This window comes from Sturnira hondurensis, unplaced genomic scaffold, assembly GCF_014824575.4.
Source record: "Sturnira hondurensis isolate 20B ecotype Veracruz unplaced genomic scaffold, ASM1482457v3 Scaffold0000780, whole genome shotgun sequence".
Lineage (NCBI taxonomy): Eukaryota > Metazoa > Chordata > Mammalia > Chiroptera > Phyllostomidae > Sturnira > Sturnira hondurensis.
Window position 1 is genome coordinate 15,140,531 of NW_028073411.1, and position 22,003 is coordinate 15,162,533.

General features: G+C 50.9%; 1 protein-coding gene across 3 annotated transcripts in view; it reads left to right on the top strand.

Moving 5' to 3' along the window:
* The window catches only part of ZBTB49 (zinc finger and BTB domain containing 49), a 28,043-nt gene extending 6,071 nt beyond the window's left edge, over positions 1-21,972 (top strand). For all 3 annotated transcript variants that reach the window (XM_037045969.1, XM_037045977.1, XM_037045962.1), the window contains exons 2-8: positions 3,571-3,740; positions 5,690-6,810; positions 10,560-10,606; positions 16,880-16,953; positions 18,159-18,241; positions 18,332-18,493; positions 20,868-21,972. In XM_037045969.1, coding sequence (XP_036901864.1) covers positions 3,589-3,740; positions 5,690-6,810; positions 10,560-10,606; positions 16,880-16,953; positions 18,159-18,241; positions 18,332-18,493; positions 20,868-21,562 — 2,334 coding nt within the window. In that variant the 5' untranslated portion in view covers positions 3,571-3,588 and the 3' untranslated portion in view covers positions 21,563-21,972. The remainder of the gene's footprint in view (positions 1-3,570; positions 3,741-5,689; positions 6,811-10,559; positions 10,607-16,879; positions 16,954-18,158; positions 18,242-18,331; positions 18,494-20,867) is intronic.
* The last annotated feature ends 31 nt before the right edge of the window (positions 21,973-22,003 follow it).

The following is a 22,003-nucleotide window of genomic DNA, read 5'->3' on the forward strand; positions in this document are numbered from 1 at the left end:
CTCAGGTTTATCTCAGTAACCTGTGGGGTAGGATGCGGAGAGTAGGGCGTGGGGAAGTCATTTGCCCTGAGTCATAGCAAAGGAGAGTGGGCCAGGGTTCCAGCCTGTTAGTTTTGGCTGGCACATCTCGGAGTCGTGGGGGGTAAAGCAATAATAATAATTAATAATAATAATAACAACTGAAGAAGGGGCCCTGTTAAAAAGCTTAGATTTTGGCCTCTTGGTTTATCTACATTTTTCAGTAGTGCTTTTGCACTGAGAATGAAAACAAACTAAGTGGGACTTCCGCCAAGATGGAGGCATAGGTGGAAACACTGTGCCTTCTCCCACAACCAAGTTTGACTACAACAAAAGTTTTGGAGAACTAGAACACACCCAAAGACCAGAACATGGAATTATACGGAAGTCCAACAGCTACGAACCGTTCAACGGGGACGATATGAGAGGCGGAACCAGCAACGGAGCTGGGTCGGGCAGGACAGATCCCCCGACCTAGGCGCTGGGCGCGTGGGCAGCCCAAAGCCAGTCGGGGTGCGGGGCAGACTGACCAAGGTCGCACATTCGCACACAGTGAGACGGACCACGCAGGCCCCAGGGGGCGAACCCAGTGGTGGAGGGCCGACAGCGGTGGCACACTCGAGTGCATTGGAACGAAACGCGTGGGCCCGGTGACAGTGGTGGCTGCGGTGCCGGTGGGGGTCGCGGCAGCAGGCAGCGGAGGGAAGCCATTGTCCCTCTTTGACCCCGCCCCCACATACAACATCACAACCCAGCGACTGAGTTGCCCTGCTCAGGTGAAGACCTAGGGCTCCGATCCTGCTACGTAACAGGCACGAACAGCCCAAAAGATGGCGCAAGAGGAACTCAAAGTCCCAGAGCCAATAACCCTAAGCGACCGGGAAATTGCCAGCCTCTCAGAAGCCCAATTTAAGACACTATTTATCAGGATGCTCACAGAATTGGTAGACTACAGTCACAAATTAGAGAAACATATGAAGGCTAAACTAATTGAAATGAAGGGAGATGTCCAGGAAACCAATAGCGATGGAAAGGAAACTGGGACTCAAATCAATGGAATGGACCAGAAGGAAGAACGAAACATCTGACCAGAAAGGAATGAAGAAATGAGAATTCAAAACAATGAGGAGAGGCTTAGGAACCTCCAGGACATCTTGAAACATTCCAACATCCAAATTATAGGGGTACCAGAAGGGGGAAAGAAACAGCCACGAGTGGAAAACTTATTTGAACAAATAATAAAGGAGAACTTCCCCAGTCTGGCAAAGGAAATAGACTTCCAGGAAATCCAGGAAGCTCAGAGAGTCCCAAAGAAGTTGGACCCAAGAAGGAACACACCAAGGCACATCATAATTACATTAGCCAAGACCAAAATGAAGGAGAGAATCCTAGAAGCATCAAGGGATAAGGGGACAGTCACCTACAAAGGAGTACCCATCAGACTGTCAGCTGATTTCTCAAAAGAGACCTTCCAGGCAAGAAGGGGCTGGAAAGAAGTATTCCAAGTCATGAAATCCAAAGACCTACAGCCAAGATTGCTTTATCCAGCAAAACTTTCATTTAGAATGGAAGGACAGATAAAGTGCTTCTCAGATAAGGTCAAGTTCAAGGAGTTCATCATCACCAAGCCCTTATTATATGAAATGCTAAAGGGACTTATATAAGGAAAAGATGATGAATAATATTAACAGTGAAAGGACAGCAAACACACAAGTATTAACAACCACAGCTAAAACAAAAGCAAACCAAGAGGACAGGTAGATCAGGAGTGGAACCATAGAAATGAAGAACACATGGAGGGTTAGAAACAGGGGGGTGGGAGGGGGAGAAGGGGGGAGAAGGCACAGAAAATAGCATAGATGGTAGGTAGAAAATAGGGGGGAGGGCAAGAATAGTGGGGGAAATATAGAATCTAAAGAACTTGAGACACGTGGTTATAAACTAGGGGGGAGAATGGTGGGGGAGGGAGTGTGCGGGTGGAGGGGAATGAAGGGGAATAGAACAACTGTAATGGTATAATCAATAAAATAAATTTTTTTAAAAAATTTAAAAAAAAAAGAAAACAAACTAAGTGGATAGTGACTTCTTAAGTTTTTGGTGCAGCAAACTGCCGAATTAACCTCCATAGTCTGACCCCGGTCTGACTCCGTTTCTCCCCACCGTAGGCACACCTGGGGAACACTGAGTTCAGTTCCAGGCCACTGCAATAAAGTGAGCAGTAGTCTTTTTGCTGGTGGAGGAGGGTCTTGCCTCCTCCAGTTTGTGGAAAATGCAACGCCCGTGGTACACGGAATAGTGAAGCATGACAAAGGGAGGTATGCCCGTAGTCCCCTTCCGTACATCGTCTCCTACTACACCGAGCTCCTGCACAGCAGAGCCATGTTTTCACTTGCCTGTGTGTCCAGGTGTCCAGCTCAGATTGTCTTGTTTAGCTGGGTGTCATGTGCTTGTGGGCGTGCTCCCTGCCCCACAACTGAAGCTTCACAGGGGCAGGGACCTGATGTGTTCTGTGCGTTGTTGTCACCCTAGGACCTGGCACACAGTAGTGAGGGAATAGATGTGGACAATGAGCTTTCTGTATCCACATAATGATTTCCCATCTCATTCAGGGTCAAAGTCATGGTATTTGGAAGGGCCTGCAAGGCTCTGCATGACCCTCTTCTCTCCCTCGTGCCTTTCTCCCTCCAAGCTCCTGACTTCCCTCAACTTCTAACTCAGTGCCCTTATACAAGTGCTCAGTAAATGCTGATTTGATCTTTTCCAGTTGGCTTTTTTCTTTCTTTTTCTCTTTTTTTTTAAATATTTTATTTAGCCCTGGCTGGTTTGGCTCGGTGGATTGAGCGCGGGCCTGCGAACCAGACAATCGCGGTTCGATTCCCAGTCGGGGCACATGCCTGGGTTGCAGGCCAGTTCCTAGCAGGGGCCAGTTCCCAGCGGGGGATGCATGGGAGGCAGCCATACATTGATGTTTCTCTTCCTCTCTCATTCTCTTCCCCTCTAAAGATAAATAAATAAATTTAAAAAAAATATTTTATTTATTTACCTTTGGAGGGGAAGGGAAGGAGAGAAGTATCAATGTATGGTTTTCTCTCATGAGTCCCCTGCCGGGAACTGGCCTGCAACCCAGGCATGTGCCCTGACTGGGAATTGAATCATGATCGTATGGTTCACAGGCCTGCGCTCAATCCACTGAGCTACACCAGCCAGGGCTCCAGTTGGCTTTTTTCTAACCCCGTAAGTGTTTGTATATAGGACTGTTTAAGCATAATTTAAAAGTTCGGTTTCTTGATTGTACAAGCCACATTTCAAGTGCTCAGTGGCCACGTGTGGCTGACAGTGCAGATATGGGACATGTTTGTCATTGCAGGTAGTTCTATTGAACAGCACGGATCAAGATGCTCCAGAAACTGCTTTTGTTTGCCTGCTTGTTTGTCTTTAGGCTGCGTGGGAGGGAACCATGCAGTGAGCCACAGATCAGTCCGCTGGGCTGGGCGCCCTTTAGTTCCCACCTTGCCGTGAAACCCACCGTTTTGTCTGTGCTCTTCCTTGCAGGCCTCCTGCGCACCGAGCATGGACCCCGTTGCTGCTCACAGCTGCCACCTGCTGCAGCAGCTGCACGAGCAGCGCATCCAGGGCCTGCTCTGTGACTGCACGCTGGTGGTGCGGGGCGTCTGCTTCAAGGCGCACAAGAGCGTCCTGGCGGCCTTCAGCCAGTGCTTCAGGTGCGGCTCCCGGCTCACTGCGCCCGGGAGGGGCGCTTCCGGGTGGGGGCGTTTCCACGCAGCTTTATTTGCTCCTTGGATTTCACTCTCCTTTTCTTTTGTGGTGCATTGTGGGGTTTTCTTAATTGCATTTATGGGGTAACATTGACTGATAAAATTATACGGGTTTCAAGTGCACAACTCTATAACACATCATCCCTTTATTGTGTGTTCTGTGCCCAGCATTGTGGGTTTTGGCTTTCGTATTTACAGTGACCTCAGAGCAAAAGAGACTTTGAACAAAAATATATATATTTGGGGTGCTTAAAATAAGCATTTTAAGTACTTTGATTTTAATTCTAATTAGTGTTAGTCTTTTATATATACTTTTTATCCTTTTAGGATAAAATTTCTGGTAAAAACTTTTCTGTAGTAAGAAATCAGAGAGGGGAAACAGCCTGTGTGCTGTTTGTTTGTTTTTTTCATTTAAGTATTTTACTTCTTGTTTCTCATTTGACTAAGAAATCAGTTTCCAACTCAGTTTGCTAACCCCTGTAATGCCCAGATGAAAGATTTACTTGCGAATGGCAGTGTCAAGCAACAGTGTTTCATTTTTAACGGTTTTAACGGGAGAGTTAAGAGTTCTCCGTTGGGGCCCTGGTTAACTAGATTTAGCTCTCTGTAAGCACCGATGCTTGTCTCCGGTGCCTTTCCTCCTAGACCACGTGCCACTCAGGTAACCACCCGTGGACTGGGGTTTGATCTTTGCTCAGTAACCCCAAGTCACCAGGTCCGATCTCAGCCGCTGCGTGTGCTGTGAGGACACAGTGCCCCAAGGTAGGTGGCACGTTTCGTCCTCGTGCGAAGTGGTCCGAGGGTCAGGCTCTGCCTTTCTTCTGCCCTCCCAGGACGTTTGGGTTCAGATGTCGTGATACATTAACTGTGTGGTGTTTTCCCAACGCCGCTTCTAACTTGGGCTTTCCTTAAGAAAAGCAGAACTGGAGGCTGTTTGGGGAAGCAGGTGACTGCGCCTGTGAAACGTCTCCAACGGCGTTGCAGGACAGTCCACCTGACTCAGCGTGGTATTTGCACAGCACAGATCCCCTCTCTGGCGGGTTTGCCTTGTGCCCGGAGTAAAGTGTGTGGCCTTCGTAGAAGTGTGCCCCTTCCCTCCCGAACTCCTCGGGCTTTTCTCACTGCTGGCTCACGGGCCTGGGCCGGCTCACAGACGACCTCCGTCCGGCAGCCCGACGAGTGATGAGTACAGCGTGATCAGTGTACGTGGGTGCCTGTCAGGGTCCTAGAGCGGCCGCCTTCACGGAGACAGACAGGACGGTGGCTCCCAGAAGGGAGGGAGAGTAGGAGTTAGTGTCTTGTGGGGACAGAGACTGTGGTGATGAAAAGGTTGTAGACGTGAATAGAGGTGATGGTTGCCCATGCACCTAAGGGTTTAATTTAACATTAGGTATGTTTTGCCACAGTTAAAGTTTAAGATAAAAAAATGAGTGTGTATCAAGGGTTAGTTTAGTATAGCCACTTTTTATTTTTAGACTTTTTAAGGCACTTAGATATAGAAATATTTTTATGTGTGTTTTATGGCCTAAAATACCTGATTTGTCAGACTAAACATGAAATAGTTAAAAATGCGTGTCCTTTAGTTTTCTGCACTCTATAGGTAATTAATACACACTGGTAATCACGGTTGAAAAAAGGAGCCATGAGTATATTGCAGAATTTTACTTTGAGATCTACTTGGAAGTTTGGGTATTCGACACACTAATTTCATTTATCTGAATCGCGTTATTGGATGCCTTGCCAATTTTTTTAAAAGGTAATGCATACTTAATTTTAAAATCCTGGCATTTATAAAAGGACAGTGATTTTGAACACGAACTGAGTATTATTTATAGGAAAAACCACCAGCATGTATGAATTGTTATCACTGTAAACAGTGTCTCTTCTGTTACCAGGAGCCTCTTCCAGAATTCCTCAGGCCAGAAGAACGATGTTTTTCACTTGGACGTTAAAAATGTAAGCGGCATTGGGCAGATCCTGGACTTCATGTACACATCTCATCTGGATCTCAACCAGGACAACGTACAGGTGATGCTGGACATAGCGCAGTGTCTGCAAGTCCAGAACGTTCTGAATCTGTGCCACATGTTTCTGAGGTCGGCCACCGTGGAGCAGCCCCCGGGCACGCCTTGCGACAGTGCCTTCTCCCCGCAGAGCACTCTGACTTCGGACACTAACTGTGGCGTCGGTGAGGACTTCCCCCCTCACCTACTGCAGGGCTGTGCAGCAGACGTCCGGCACGGCGAGGTCTTGGATGGGCCGCACTCTCGGGGTCCAGGGTCAGTTCCTCTGCACCGCCCTGCGGGTGCAGCGTCGAAACAAGCCCCTGCAACTCTGGATAGCAGCTGCGCAGAACTGCCGTTCAAACAGCCAAGTTACTACTACAAACTCAGGAACTTGTACAGTAAGCAGTACCATAAACAAGCTGCTTGCCCCACTCGAGAGAGAGTAACAGAGCAGCCTTTCACTGGCATCCTGTCCCCAGACCTGACGGCCGCGGAAAACCAGCCTCCCTCGGAAAACCAGCCTCCCTCGGTGAGTCACTCCGAATGCGCCCTGCCGCCTGCAGAGCATTTACCGTCCAACTTCCTGGCCCAGCCTCTGAGTGAACCTGCCCTGGACCCTGAGTCGGATGACACGTTCCAGCAGCCCACCAAACAGATGAGGCTCAAAAAGGCCATCCACCTTAAGAAGCTCAATTTCCTGAAGTCACAGAAATCTGCAGAGCAAACTTCGGCACCCGAGTTGGATGAGGGGGTAACAAAGAGGATCGACTCTGCTAGGGAAAGCTCTGTAGAGAAAGCGAGCAGTCCGCGTGCTGAAGACAGAGAAAGCGAAGAGCTGGTCAGCTCTGAGAACTTTAATTGCGCTGAGGAAACAGGGAGGCCTGAAGAGCTTGTGGTACTAGAAGACCAGTCCCAGGTGCTCCAGTCCCAGAGACAGTACTCATGTGAATTGTGTGGAAAGCCTTTTAAACACCCGAGCAATCTGGAGCTTCACAAACGGTCCCATACAGGTACACCGATTCACTGCCCGCAGGCGGAAGGGGAGGGGAGGGTGCAGGCGACCGCACACCGTGGCCTGCCCCTCGAAAGAAGTTTGCTGTCGCTTGATGATGTCATCAACATTTTAGGTGATGCCTCTTAAAGTTCTCTAGATGCTTTTATAGAGCCAGTTTTAAAAGATGTCACATTTTTTATTTTTATTAGATTGTTCTTTAAGATTTTATTTATTTATTTTAGAGAAAGAGGAAGGGAACAAAAAAGACAGGAGAAGGGAGGGAGAAAGAGAGGAAAAATAACATCAGTGTGAGACAGAACATTGATCTGTAACCTCTCATGGCTGCCTCTCGCACACGTCCTAACTGGGGACCAAACCCACAATCCAGGCATGCGCCCTGACCAGGAGTGAACTAGTGACCTTTCATTTTGCAGAACAGCGGCCAACCAACTGAGCCGCACCGGTCAGGGCTTAATTATGTTTGTTTTTTTGTTTTTAATTTATCTTTAGAGGGGAAGGGAAAGAGAGAGGGAGAGAAATATCAATGTATGGTTGACTCTCATGCATCCCCCGCTGGGAACTGGCCTGCAACCAGGCATGTGCCCTGACTGGGAATTGAACCGAGATCCTTGGGTTCACAGGCCTGCACTCAGTCCACTGAGCTACACCAGCCAGGGCCTTAATTATGTTTTTATATCATAAATTTTCCATCTCTAAAGATGTATAGTAAATTATTTTGAAGTGCTAAAACAGATAAGCTATAGTTTAGTTGTCTCTTTAGAATTAGAATAAGTTTATTCCTTTATTTTAAGTTTATTCTTTAAAAACATAATATAGGTTAATTCAGACTAAAATAATTTAGTTTGAGTAATTCTAAAAGTTCTCTATAGAGTAATTTGAATATCAGATTTTTTAAATTGTGATTTGGGAGGTAGGAGGTAAACTTTTTAATAAGGATCAGTTTTAACCATCTAATATTTTCAAATGGAAGTTCTTCTTTTTTGAATATTGACTTTTCAAAGTTTTATTACCTCGATTCATACCTCCTCTCCTTTCTAAAAAGTTTGTCTTTTCTAGAAGCCTTCTAAAGAGTGGCCTCGGCTGGTGCGGCTCAGTGGACTGAGCACCGGCCTGTGGACAGGAAGGTCGCAAAGTTGGATCCCCGTCAGGGCACATGCCTGGCCTTCAGGCCAGGTCCCCAGTGGGGGACATTCGAGAGGCAATCGATTGATGTTTCTCTTGCACAAAGATATTTTTTAACTGCTATACAGCATATATGCATTAACATTATATACAATATGTATAACTTTTTTTCTACACTCAAACATGATGACTCCGCTGTACATTACAAACGAATGCCAGTCATCTCATAGGCATGAGAAGTAATAGGGTTCCAGGAGAACTGCGCTTACAGTGTAACTGCAGTGATTGGGGTGACATTGTGTCATTGCTGGAATGCCCCAGGGAGCCTCGGTGTTTCCTCCCCCGGTGCGTGGTCGAGAGACTTAGTCAGCGGTTACGGAAGCCCTCTGTAGGATGTGTGCACGTAAAGTACTACCGTTGTGATTACTAGGAGTTCAGAGGTGTACTCGTATGAAGGCAGTGTCACTGACTCAGTCTTGCCCTGAAAAAACGTAATTTAGGTCATTCTATTTGCTTAAATTTCTCAGAGCCTAACAATCACTGTAATTGTTGTTTGAGAGACCCATTTAGTTTTGAAGGAAATAAAAATCATTTATTGTGTGAGAACATCTGTGAGTGACAGTAGTCACAAATCATGGTGAAGGTGCTCACTTGAACCTAAGTCTGACTGAGAGGGCGGCAGTTCTCGACCGAGAACCGGGGACACCCTTGCGGGGCTCTGTGAGGCCAGAGCTGTTCCTGTCGCAGTGTAGGGTGTCGCTGCCTCTTCGTCCTTCTCCCGCAAGTAGTCAGTGGAGTCAGCTAACCGCTGTCGTCACTCTGGTGGCCAAGGCGGTGTCTAGTCGTGTGTCTTAGCAGTCGCCTGGTTTTCACTTCTCATGTGGACTGTACTGACAGGTCCAGCCACATAGACCACAGCTCACAGGGTCCCAGTGGGAAGGGCCACTGAGAGCAAACAGTGGACCACCACTGGAGCGGGGATTGCTCCTGGTCACTCAGGGGTCTTAGTGGTTGGCGGTCTCTTTCCTTTCACTCTCAGATCTCATAAGGGGCCTTTAATTTAACATGATCTATGATCCCCTAATTTCAGCCATTGATGTGGCCCCAAGATACAGGATTAATCTGATTATAATTATTCAGAGTCGAAAGGTTTCTGCCCGCCCATCGTTGAGGAAGCCATTAAATAATAGTTTCAGGGGGAAAAATAAAAGTTGGCCAAAATGTACATTTGCGTTTTTCCGTAAGTTGGCTCTAGTAGCGCTTAGTTGTCTTCAACTTTATTTGAAACAATTTTATTAGGTTGTATTATGACAGTTGTCACATCAATGTACATTGTTTTAAAAACATCAAAATTGGTGGATTTTTGTGTAGCCATTTTAGTATTGAAGATGGAAGAAAACACAAAATTTTGAGCATTTTATACTTTATTACTTTAAAAAAGGTCAGAAAGCCAGTGAAACAGAAAAAAGATTTTTGCATTGTCTGGAGAAGGTGCGGTGACGGATCCAACACATCAGAAGTGGTTTGCATAGTGTCTTCGTCCTGTTGACATTTTGGCCAAATAACCCTTTGCTGTGGGGCCGTCTGTGCTTTGGAAGATGCTCAGCAGCACCTGGCTCTACCCACCAGAAGCCAGTGGCGGGAGACAGCCGACATGCTCAAAATATCCAAGTCAATAGAGTTATTGGTGAAAATGAAAAACATGTCTTTTATTTTGTGGGAAAAGCGTAACGGACTTTTTGGCCAACCCAATAAAAACACCCTGGTGAGAACCTGGAACCCTACAAGCCCCAGCAATGCAGTGGGAAGACATAGGTTATTTTTTCGAGAGAATGTTAGTGAAACCACTTGTTGGAGGGGAAGGGGGGAATTGGAAGGCTCTCGGTCTTCCAACTGTGTTTATTAGTTACCCAGATTAAAGGTAGTACCTCGAAGTAGATTATTAAACTGATCATTTTCTAGAGGCTATTCGTAACTGTTGTGCTTTCTTTGTAGTAGAGTTCCATTCTCTACAATCCTTTCCATATGAAAACGTAATCATTCAGAGTTCCTGCAGTCGGAGGTGGCTCTCCTAAGGTTGTCTCCCTCCCCCGTTAGTGTGTTCAGCCAAGCCTAAAAGGTAGAGGAGAGGGGCTTCTCCGTGTCCCACTCTCGGGGGGTCCCTCCCTGCTTGGGGCTGTGCAGTGTCCACGCCGTGTGTGGTGTGACGCGACCCTGGCTCTGGGAGGATTCGTGGTGAAGTGAGGGCGTCAGGCCGAAGGACCGGGGACGGGTTCGCGCCATGCAGCGAGGAAACTCACACTTGACTTTCAACGGAAGGGAAGGACTCCAGAACCTAGGCAGGGTTTGAACGCAAATAAGTAAATTTGACTTCAACATAGGTCAAGTCCAGGTTTATACGTGGAGACCAACTTGATTTTTTAGAGGTGAGTAGTCATCTCTACTTAGCACCCGAGGACAAGACAGACAGAGAAGAGGGCGTGGGGACCCCCGTGTTCACGCTCTTTGTGGTGAAGTCTCTGCTGCGAGTGGCTGTTCACGGGGTAGTTGAAACATTTCAAACAAAACTGCTGTGCAAATACTATGCCTGATTTTACAAGTTATTGTTCTGTTTTGTTTTAGGTGAGAAACCTTTTGAATGTAACATTTGTGGGAAACATTTCTCTCAGGTGGGAATACTTTTATTTATTGTTAATAATTGGAAACCTGAAACCCAGTGTTGATTTTTAATATGAATAAGACACACTTTGGAGATTGTAAGAGAAGCCTCTGAGGATACCTGTAATTTAAAAGACTTCAGACTTTATCAGGAGAAAATGATTTTCAAGTTCACTGAGGGATAATGCCATTGTTTACAAGTGTGAGAACGCCGACACTTACCCCTCCACCCCGCAGTGGGTCCAGTCGCAGTATGTGGTCTCATGAGCAAGCAGACCGTATAGAGCTCCTACCTGGCGGCTGCACACTGTGCTGGGCTGCAGCAGGACATGTCCTCTAATTCTTACTGGGGTGTTGGAAACAGACCGGGCAGGTTTCAGTCCCTGCTTTTGCTCCCTCTAGCGGACCTTTATTCAGATAGCAGGCACTCATTCCCTCGCGCCGCCGACACCCTCCTATCCTTGGTGGGCATTGCACTGATCTGGGTGCCAGACCCCAAGGAACCTAGAGATGGAATGTTTTAGAGGGAATTTTGGATGCAGGCTTGTGGGAACCGCTTTTTCTCCTGAGACAGGAGGAACCTGCTCTCCCCCGACGCGGGGCTCCGCGGTCAGTTCCAGGGGTGAACGAGACAGAGGCTGCTCTGTCTGGGGCCTGGCGGCACAGTCCTGCAGGGGCACAGTCCCCGGTGGCTGCTCTGACACACTGAGGGTAAATCCTGCGGCAGCAGCACGTGCAGGCTGTTCTCCTGGGGAGAGGGTGTGGGGCGGGCCCTGATCGGGACTGGACACTGCCGGTCTGCTGAGAGTTGGGAGGCGGGCCCTGCTGAGCCGTGGCAGCAGCCAGAGCAGCGCCATCTTTGCCGCCTTCCCCCCGGAGCCAGACCCGCAACCCTAATGGCTTTCAGTCTGCCTGTGCCCTGCGTGCGGTGGTTCGGCACGTTTCGTCCTGTCCCTTTGGGTTGTCAGTCGGGGCAAGGGCGTGTCTTATTCACCGTGCAGGGGCATGCCGAGCACCCTCTAGGTGTGCGGTAAGTTTGATGCCTGGATGGAGCCATTGTTCCTCTGGTTGCCGCTCCAGTTAGGGCTTCTCCATGTCAGCCTCTCCCGGGGTTCAGAGCTTGGGCTCCGGAGCCCGGCCGCCTGAATCCGAGCCCTGCCAGGGGCTCACTCAGTGACTTCTCGGCCTTTCGGTTTCCTTATCTGTAAAACAAGGGCTCACCCCACTGGCCCTCGTGTGAGGAGCGAATGGATTGATGAGATCACGTGCTTAGAAGCCTGGCACGTGCCCGGCACTCAGGAAACGTCACTTCCTGTCGTGCTGCCGGCACCTGCTTTCCCTCCTCGTGGGTCCCTCTGCTCTCGCAGCCCCACACCGTTTACTCTCACAGCTTCGGGGCAGCGGGACAGCGAGACCTGAGAGTGACCAGCAGTTATTACAGCAGTCACAGATGCTTTGGCCTCACTGTAATAATTATTAAAATGAGAATAATACTATGTCGGGGATATTACTAGGATTAAATGAAAAATGGACAGGAAAGCCCTTTATTCATTTAAACTCTGATCATTTAGGTTCTGTCCCCTTCCTGTTTGGATCCCGTCCACGACTCCTCATCGCCAGCCTGGGAGGGGAAAGCGGACATCCAGGCACCTCGCGGCAGCCCTCTCTCCCAGGCTCATGCCCACCCGCCCGCAGACACCAACCCTGCTCGGGGCGGGGCAGTTTCCGTGTGCAGTGGGGTCGGGGCCCACCGTGTTAGACCTCGTCCTGCGCTTTCCCCTCGAGTCCTCCCAGGCAGCCCTCTCTGGTGGGCACTACAGAAATCCTTCTCTCTGCTCGTGTCTATATTTTTATCAGATTTTCATGGGTATAGAGTTATGTATAGTTACGGTTTTCAGATGCACGGTGTTTTATTTCATAGTGAAATGATGAAATTTTGTGAACAAAGATTGTGTTCTGTATGTGTCGGCTGCTAGCCTCCTGTGTCCGGGAAGCTCTGCGGGGGACAGAGCTGAGGGGGCTCCAGGGAGCCCAGAGGAAGGAACAGACGTGCAAACTGCAGCGCAATGAGACCTCAGAGGCTCTGTGACGGGCATGTGGGCGGGGAGCCACACTCGGAAGAGAGGGCGGCCCTCTCTATGTGAACGGAGTGTCGTTTGTGGTGGGGACGGGAGACAGGGTGAGAGAGTGCCTAGGAGTCCCTGATGTCTAGGAGACATTGGATAAGCTCGGAAGTCTAGCCTCGTAGGCCAGGATAGTGGTCGCGTCGTTTACGTGGAGAGGCTCAGTGATGGACACCTGCTGACCGCCCTTCCCCTCGAGCCAACACTTTCTCACAATGACCTGGGATACACGTCTGGGGTTGTGGCGGATTGGGGGGGTCCCACGCAGTTGCCAGAGTGTTTGCTGGGATAGAAGTGACTTGGTAAATGTTTTCCCTTCTGGAAGATTCGAAAGTTAGAAAATGGATTGACCAGTGAGAATTGATCTTTTATGCTGTTTGCTCCGTTTAGTATTTAGTAGGGTTGGTTAGCTTGGGAAAAAGTCAACCACAATCTTCACAATGATCGGCAAGCAGCATCAGACATTGGCTTTAAGCAACTGCTGTAATCCTAGGCTGGGCCACGGAATGTACTTACCTATGACTTCATGCTGGACGCCGTCTGTCCGGGTCTCCGGAAGTAAGTAGGAGTCACACCGTAGAGTAAGGAGGAGTCTCCGCTGGGAGCCAGGAGTCCCCTGTGCGGAGTGGAGGCTGGATGAAGGGCGCCTCTGGAGGGGAAGACCGCGGTGGGGTGAGTGAGGGTGGGAACCGAGACGGGGGAGGCACACTGGGTGCGCCTGGCTGCCTGTGGAGAGGAGTCCCGCGGTGTGTCCCTCCCAGGAGGCAGAAGGAGACCAGAGCAGCCGTGCAGGAAGGCAGGTTCGGGAGGCGCGGCCTCCCACCACACTGGGAGGCGGTGGCTACAGGGTCCCTCAGAGGCGGAGGGCCACACCCCCTGTGGGAGGCTGCCTCGACGTGTGGTCCCCGAGGCACTAATGTGGCCACATGCCGGAGGTGACAAAGTTTCACTCCGTCCATGGTGAAAATGCAAAAATAAGAGTACCATATAATGAACGTTTCCCAAGTTATAAAATTTTCAACTCTTGAGATGGTAGTTCCCACACTTCTGGTGTTAAATGCCTTTGTCATTGTGGTGGTCGTTTTTGTGTAGGTGATTTCTGTGTTAATCGCCAGATTTTCCCCCTTTTTATCACTTTGTGACACCCTAAGTCCTCAAACTGAACTAGGTAACTTGTAAGATCTGAGGCTCCTTTTATCCCTAAAGTTGTATGATTTCCTGACTGACTGCACGAACGAGCAGCTGCTGTCAGAAGGACACTCTCGTAGAGAACGGCGTGCGTGGTTCACTCCTGTTCAGACACTGCCGTTCCAGGACATGCTAGAAGGAGCTCAGAGCATTTTAAAAATCTCTCAGCAAATCAGACTTCTTTTCTACAGGGGAGCGTTTCTGTTCAAAACTCTGACACCCGCACCCTAATGTAACAGTGTATTTGCTTAGGAAGCGTACCATTCCTGCGGCCGACATTCTGTAGCGGAGCCGGTCAGCTCCGCGGAGTGGGCTGTCGGCAGACGCACCTCGGCGAGGGTCTGCGCCCCTGTTGGTGAGGCCAGCTCCCCCCCAGACCTGCCTTTCTGTGCTGTGGGACGATGCTGCTGTATGCGGGCGGGGCGGTGGTCAGGTCGGGTGCTTCGTTCCAAGTAACGTCGTTGTCCTTGATGGTCGCTGTCATTACTGCCGCTTGCTGGAGCTCTTCATGGGTCCAGCCACAGGCAACCCCCAGGGCCTGACCTATGAACTTAGCACATAATCAGAGCAAAGCAAAGGTTACCAAAACCAAAAACACAAGTAGAGGTCAAACAGTCTGGGCCCCAGTTTGCCGTGTGATTTTGTATAAATTATCTGAATGCATTATTGGACTTTTTTGCCCGAATTTTTTGATAATTTAATCTACTTTTATATCATATATGAAACTAATATTGCTCCTTTATGTGGGGAAAGATCATTATTTCCATTCTTTATATCCACTATTAAATAGTTAAACACTTCGTAAGATTTCTTACTATTGCTTATTGTAATATTGCGCAGAAGACTGATTGTATCTCATGGAAAACACATACAGCTTCTTCGCTTTGCTTTGGAAGGAGAGGAGCGGCACTGCTGAGGACCGACTCAGAGGCTGAATGCCAATCACTAGACATAGTTTACAGCACAACTCAAACAAGGGGTCTGATCTCACGGTTGAGCAGGTGGTGGCGTTTGAATTGTCGTATGACCAATGCGCTGTCCTGAAATTCGTAAGTGGCTGATTGAAAGCAGCCAGCGGTGCCTTATCGTGATCCCAGTGTGCCGCGTCCCGGCAGCAGCGTCCCAGTGTGCCGCGTTCCGGCAGCAGCGAGCCCCATGACACTGACGGTCAGGCACATGCTAGTTTACGCACAGAAACGTGCGCATCCTCAGTGTTTCCCCTCAGGTAGGGCGACCCTCAGACTCGCACAAACCAGTGTTAGCTCCGGGCCTGGCCGTGTGACGGAGCCATAGCCGCTTCGTCTGAACCTCAGCTTTCACCCAGAAAATGAAGTTTTCATACCGGTCACTGAGGTCACCTTGGGGATGTGTGTGAAGGCCGCAGACCACATGCATATTGCTGTTGACATTAGTTGCTTTGTTATGTGGTTCATAGTTATTCTATCAAAATACTTCCCAATAATTTTCCAAGTTCTTTCTTTTTGGTTGCCTGAAATAAACCCGAGGGTGTTTTGTCTAAACCATATACAGGGTCCAGCAGAAATAAGGCCTGCTTGAGTGTGGTTGGCAGGGTAATAACATGGGTGTGATAATGTATAGTTTTAATTTGAAGATTTCACCTATAATGTCATAGGGTGTGCTTGTGTGACACTGTTATGTTACAGAGTTATATGCTTGTGATTTTGTAATAAAGGATTTTGTCATGAGAAGGGGCGTTGTTTATGCCGGACGCTGTGTGTCGTATTCTGAAAGGTGATACTGAGCACAGTGTTTCCTGGAGTCTGAGGGACACACAGAGTCTTCTGTGTCATCACAGGGAATCCAGGCCGCACTCTTCACTCCTGTACGTTTCCATCCACACGTGGACTTCACAGCCATCTTCACACACACAGCCATGAACTGTCTTTGCATTCTATTGAAAATACAGTGTGCAAATTTACATAGCCAGGTGTGTTAGTTGGGTATTGCTGTTCAGTCTCCCTTTTTTGGCTTATTTTGTGCGTAATGCCTGTGCTTTATTACACTTGGGTATATTCGCTCAATTCAGTGTTTGGTTTTTTAATGGAACAGTATAAAAAAGTCAAATGGGTGTGGCAGACTGAGACTATTAACTTAAATTACAGCAGGGAGAGGTTCTGTCTCCAAACCCTAATGTGAAGCACTACGCAGGAGCAGTTTTATTGTCTGAGGCACTTGCGGTCCCATGTTCACCGTACTCTAGGCAACTTAACGTTGATTTCCTATTGATTAGTGCTTGGAAGTCCATTTTGTGACCTCCATTTAAATGAGTTAGGTGTTTGCAAAGTCCTGCGGGTGTCAGAGTCCTATGGGGACATGAAGTCCTGCAGCCGGGGACTCTTGTGACTCCTGATTTGCATTTTTGCACAAAGGGCTGAACTGCAAACCTGTCAGACAGAACCGCTTGGTGCTGCGGGGAGGAACCGCTGTTCAGCAGTGTCTTGCCTTTATGAACAAAAGCATGTTTTTAGGAATAAACAATTAATATGAAATAACTGCGCAAGTCCTACTTTCCCCCAAGTGATCCTTGCATATAGATGGTCTGGCTTTAAAAATATTGCAAACCATACATCAAGGTCTGTTTCCAACACAAGCTCAGCGACCCCCACTGCAGCCCGTCCTGTGTGTTGCCCCCTTTAAGAGAAGCAACACGGGGCAGGCCTGCAGTGGGGCTAGTGGGGGCTCACATGCAGCCCTCGGCCCAGGAGCACAGTCAGGAGCCAGTCAGGGTCAGCAGGCGCTAGGCGGCGACACCCCCACTGGGACCGGGCGGCCCTTCACCCTGCACATGGCTCCTTCCGAGTCACGCGCATCTGGGCTTCCTTTGGTGGTTGGACGGGAACCCAGCCAGATCTGTCAGTTTTCTATTTGAGTGTCAGTTTTCTATTTGAATGTATGTAACTTTTTGTAAAAACTCTTTCATTATTGGTATGCTTTTCTTCTCCTTTTTTGTAGGCAGGTAACTTGCAGACTCACTTACGTCGGCATTCTGGGGAAAAACCGTACATCTGCGAAGTCTGTGGCAAGAGGTCAGTGCTGGGCCAGTCCTTGACCCATGGGGAGCACCTCGCGGCCTGGTCTCTTTGGAAAGCAGTGCTTGTCCACGAGCCTCCTGGAGGCTCCCTGTGCCACACAGGGACACAGGCCCAGTTCCCCTCTGCAGGCCAGCAGGTGACCCATGAGAGTAACAGAAACAGGTGTTAATGTGAAGAAAGAAAATTTAGGATAGGGGTCTTAGGAAATAAATGGGTTTTACATGAAACAATTATTTTGTACTAAAATTTCCACTTTTTCTAACAATGGCTGTGAACATAGATAGATGCCCCATGCAGGTGAGTGTCCAGCACAGAATGTGAGACTTGCAACCTGAGTGCCCAGGCCTCGGGGCAGGGTGACAGGAAGGGCCCCACGTGGGCCCCTCAGGGCTGGGAGCCAGCAGCAGGAAGGGAGGAAGGAGCTCAGCCCGAGGGCTCCCGGGGTGGGGCGACCTGACTCAGGAGGTGAGCGTGGGCTGGGCGGCAGTCCCACTCTGGAGATGGAGTGCGGGCTGAGGAGGGCCCTCCTGTGTGCGCAGGCCTGCCCCTGCCCCTGGGGTCACTGTCCGAGCCCACGTGCTCCGGTCTCATGGCCCTGCCAGGACCACAGGCATCGCCAGCACTGTCCCAGGCACGTGGCCCTGTTGTCACTCGCTGAAGCATTTGTTCACTCAGCTTTTGTTAGCCACCTGCCACTGTGTGCGGTGCTGTGGTGGGAGCACAGAAATAAACAGCACCAGTTCTCCGCCTGTGACTGTCCTGCTCGAGAGTCTGGGAGGGAGAGACCCCGTGGGGACCGAGGCCCCGTGCTCTGGTGCAGGACGTCACACGCACTGTGGGGGCACCGGGCTGCGCCTCCCTTCCTGCCAAGCACTGCACAACCCTCCTCTGTCGAGTGAGGGGGGACGAGAGGGCCTAGCTTTCCACACCGGAGGAATCGCTGTGAGCCAGGTGGGTGGCCATCCCTGAGGAAGAAAGATTAATGCAACTAGGAAGATAAAGTGCTGGCAGTATTTTCTGCTTTCCTTTAAAAAGAAGAAAACAGCCAAGTTTTTTTCATGCACATTTTAGGTGAAACCAGGAGGCTCCTGCTGCATCCGAGGGACCGCCGGGCCGCCGGCCTCCCGCAGTGGCGCACAGTCAGGAGGACGCGCAGCGGTGAGGGACGGCTCTGACCGCATCTCCTCATTGCATTGCAGGTTTGCAGCCTCTGGGGACGTGCAGCGTCACATCGTCATTCACTCGGGGGAGAAGCCGCACTTGTGTGACATCTGTGGCCGAGGTATGGCTGCGTGTGTTCCCTTTTTGTGTGTGAAGCTTACTGACTGAAACACCCTCAGCCCCCAGCTGACCCCTGTGCCGGCCTCCCCAGGGTTCAGCAACTTCAGCAATCTGAAGGAGCACAAGAAGACGCACACAGCCGAGAAGGTGTTCACCTGCGACGAGTGCGGGAAGTCGTTCAACATGCAGAGGAAGCTGGTGAAGCACCGCGTCCGGCACACCGGGGAGCGGCCGTACCGCTGCGCGGCCTGCGGTGGGTGTCTGCCGGCCGCGGCGCTGGGCTGTGCGGGGGCCTTGGGTCCACCGTCCCTTCCTCACGGGTACAGTGGCAGCCCTGCTGTTTCTTTAGCGTCTCACGTGGTCTTCCTCTCGTTCCTGTGTTCATGTGTCAGACATTCATTGAGTGTCTCAGGTGTCCGGAACTCTGCTAAGATGCTCCAGGTTCCAGGTGACTTAGACAGAGCCCCAGGGCTCCTGGTCTGGCTCAGGGAGCGTGGACAGTGGCGAGTGCCAGAGAGCGCAGTGCCCAGAGAGCAGGGCAGGGGCAGCCAGCTTGTCTGTCCTCCGCAGCATCAGAGCTCACACCAGGGTCGAGAGGGAGGGCTTCCTGGGACCGAGTGTCATGAGGCGAAGGTCATTCCCACGGGTATTTGACAGATCAGTGGAGTCATCGAGGTAGGGGAGAGAAATCTGACATTGCACGGACCACAAAACCTGTGATGGCAGCGTGTTCTGGCCTCTGAAGAACCGGGGTGTGTGTGTTTGCACACCTGTGATGAGAAGTACTTGACAGTGCGGAGGGAACGAGTCGGGGAATGCCCGAGGCCAGCTGTGGGCAGCCTGGAATTGGGACTGTTCAGACTGGCTCGTTCCAGTTGCCATCGGGATCTGAAGTAGGGTGGGACCCGGGTGTAACCCGGGGACGACTTGGTTTCTGTCCCTGCTTCAGCTGTGCGCAGGTCTCCTGGGCACAGAGTTAGGCAGCTCCGTGACTGTCCCGATCACTCCTAGAAAGCAGAATTGTGTCACTGTGTGTCACCAATGCCGTCTCTAATTGCTGCTGCATGGTGTCCCTCCCACATCATTGTTACCACTGTCCCCCCGATTTCAGGTTACATTTTCTCTTCCCTCCCCAGCAGGCACCTGCTGCTGGCTGAGGCCCCTGCAGGAAGGAGCAAGGCAGGACCTTCTCTTCCCACCCACCGTCTGTCTCCACCCCCGCCCCACCTCGCTGTCAGCACAGGGGCTGGTGACGAGGAGGAAGGGAGCAAGGGTGTTCTTGCGCGGCAGGTCCAAATGGCCAGGCACAGCTTTACTGAAGTAGAGGCCCCGTGCCATACAGTCCGCCCGTGCAAAGTGAGCCATTTGGAGGGTCTGTGCTCGTCACGCAGCTGCCCAGCCCTCACCACAGATTGCAGAACGTCCTGTGGCCCCAGAGAAACTCCACACCCCTGGCACCCCTCCCCATTCTCATCCCCAGCCCTAGCTGACTGTCAGCCTCATTCTGTCTCGGGTGTGGCCTACTCCAGACGTTTCATGGAAACGGAGTCACACACTGCGTGGTGTTTTCTAGCTGACCTCCTTCACTCAGCAAATCTACAGTGAACACTCACATACAAGCTTGTGTGGGTGTGTTTTCACTTCCTTAAGTTCACAAGACAGGTTCCATTTTAAGATGGCTTCACATTCTGGGCTTTGCGTGTGCATAGCCTTTCTCCCTCCCCTCTCCCTGCCCCCTCCCTGGCGTCTCCTGCCCCTACCCGCTCTCTCCCTCCCCAGCTTCCACTGCACTTTCCAGGACGCAGACATCTGTTTCCCCCAGCCTGCAGTGTCGCAGCAGTTTCGTTTGAGACCCTCTCTGCTGGGGGTCTCCGCAGCCCCTCTGGCTGGTGCATTTACACTGGATGTAAAGGGGCTCCAGGTCGGCTCTCCAGCCACCATGTCCCTTGTCCCGGTGGAAATACTCCCATTCTGTGCTCCAGGGGACTGCAGGCCCCAAAGGCTGTCCTGTTTAGATAGCCCACCGTATTGACCAGGGCTGGAGAGCCGAGGGTTCAGATCAGTGATGTACAGTAAGGGAGCAGTGAAATATATGTGTGTGTGTGTGTGTGTGTGCGTGCGCGTGCCGTTCTCACTGCTTTGTAAACGCACCGTGACTTCCGTGAGGTTATTGACAGGTTTTCCCCCTCTGCTCCCCTTACCTTTCTAATCGTGGAAATGCCTCCTGCCTCCGTCATATCCACAGAGAAAGGAAATAGAGCCAGGAGAAATATGTGTAAAATTATGTTCACAGCTGAATACGAAATGCCTTTAGAAAAGCTGTTTCTACATTGTAGATCAGCTGTGCTAGATTTACAAAAATGTAAATGAAACTGACCAGATTTCCAGCACCCAGAGCCGCAGGGGTGGGCAGCCCAGCTCACCCAGCAAGGTGCTCCCGTGCAAGGGGACAGAGGCCCATGGAGCTGCCCCAAACTGAGAGGCCGCAGGTGGGTGTGGGGACTTCCAGAGTGAGCAGGTGGTGGCAGGCTCGACTCCGCCCCGTCAATGCAAGCTCTTCCGTGTTCCGGAAGGGGTGGGGGTCCTCTCAACACCGGCTTCTGAAAAGACCCCTCTTCTTTGTCCAGGGAAGTGTTTTGGGGGATCCGGAGACCTCCGCAGGCATGTCCGCACTCACACCGGGGAGAAGCCGTACACGTGTGAGATCTGCGACAAGTGCTTCACTCGCTCAGCGGTGCTGCGGCGGCACCGGCGGATGCACTGCCGGCCTGATGACGACGAGGGCCCGGACGCCCTGCAGGAGCTCGCCCACGCCTTCGAGGCCTCTGACCTCGACAAGGCCCAGCTCTCCGACTCGTTTTCCCAAGACGTGTCTGTGCCTGTGGTGCCTGCGCCTGTGGTGCCCGCATCTGTTAAGCCTCCCAGCCACCCAGTGGAAGAGTCAGTGACAGAGTTGGACGGCCACCCTGCTGGCTCTTACTGCAAGTTCCGGTCCTTGACTCAGCCTCACGGAGCCAGTGACCAGGAGAAGCTCAGTTTGGATCCTGGCAAACTCACCAAGGCCCTGGGGCAGCACGCGCAGCATCAGGCCTTCGCTTACTCGGCCGCGGACGCCTCCACCAGCGACGGGCCACTGCCAGCCGATGGCATGGTCACAATCCGCTCCTCTCTGGCCACTTTGGACAATCACTGCGGCGAGCCCCTGGGTGGCCGGGTGTCAGCCACGGCCTACAGGGACTCAGAAGGCCAGTTCTTCTCCAGCATGACTCTGTGGGGGCTGGCGATGAAGACGCTGCGGAATGAAAACGAGCTGGACCAGTGATGCCGGTGCTGGTGCCTCTCAGCATCAGGGGCTCGTTCTGAGTCCCGCAGGCCCACCTCTAGGAGAGAGCCTTCGCCTAGTGCCCTCTCTAATCAGCCCAGGCACAGCGGGACCATCTCCCTCCTGACGTGGCTGTAGCTGGAAGGCTTGTGAGCTCAGGGCTTGGGAGGGAAGGCCGTGGGCTCACGGGGAAGCGGACTGTAGCGTGGGAGCAGGTGCCGTGGGAGCGGGCACCACGGGAGCCAGAGGCTGGGGAAGCCACTCTGACCAGCCCATGGCCAGCTGATGGGGTGTAGACAGCGCCAACTACTGTGCAGTGTGGTCATGCTGAAGGGAAACAACTATATATAATAACACAAATATTTCTGCATTTTTACATGATTGAAATTTGTTGCATTTTGTATTTTTATTTACACAGATTTTATTTGTATATGAACATAC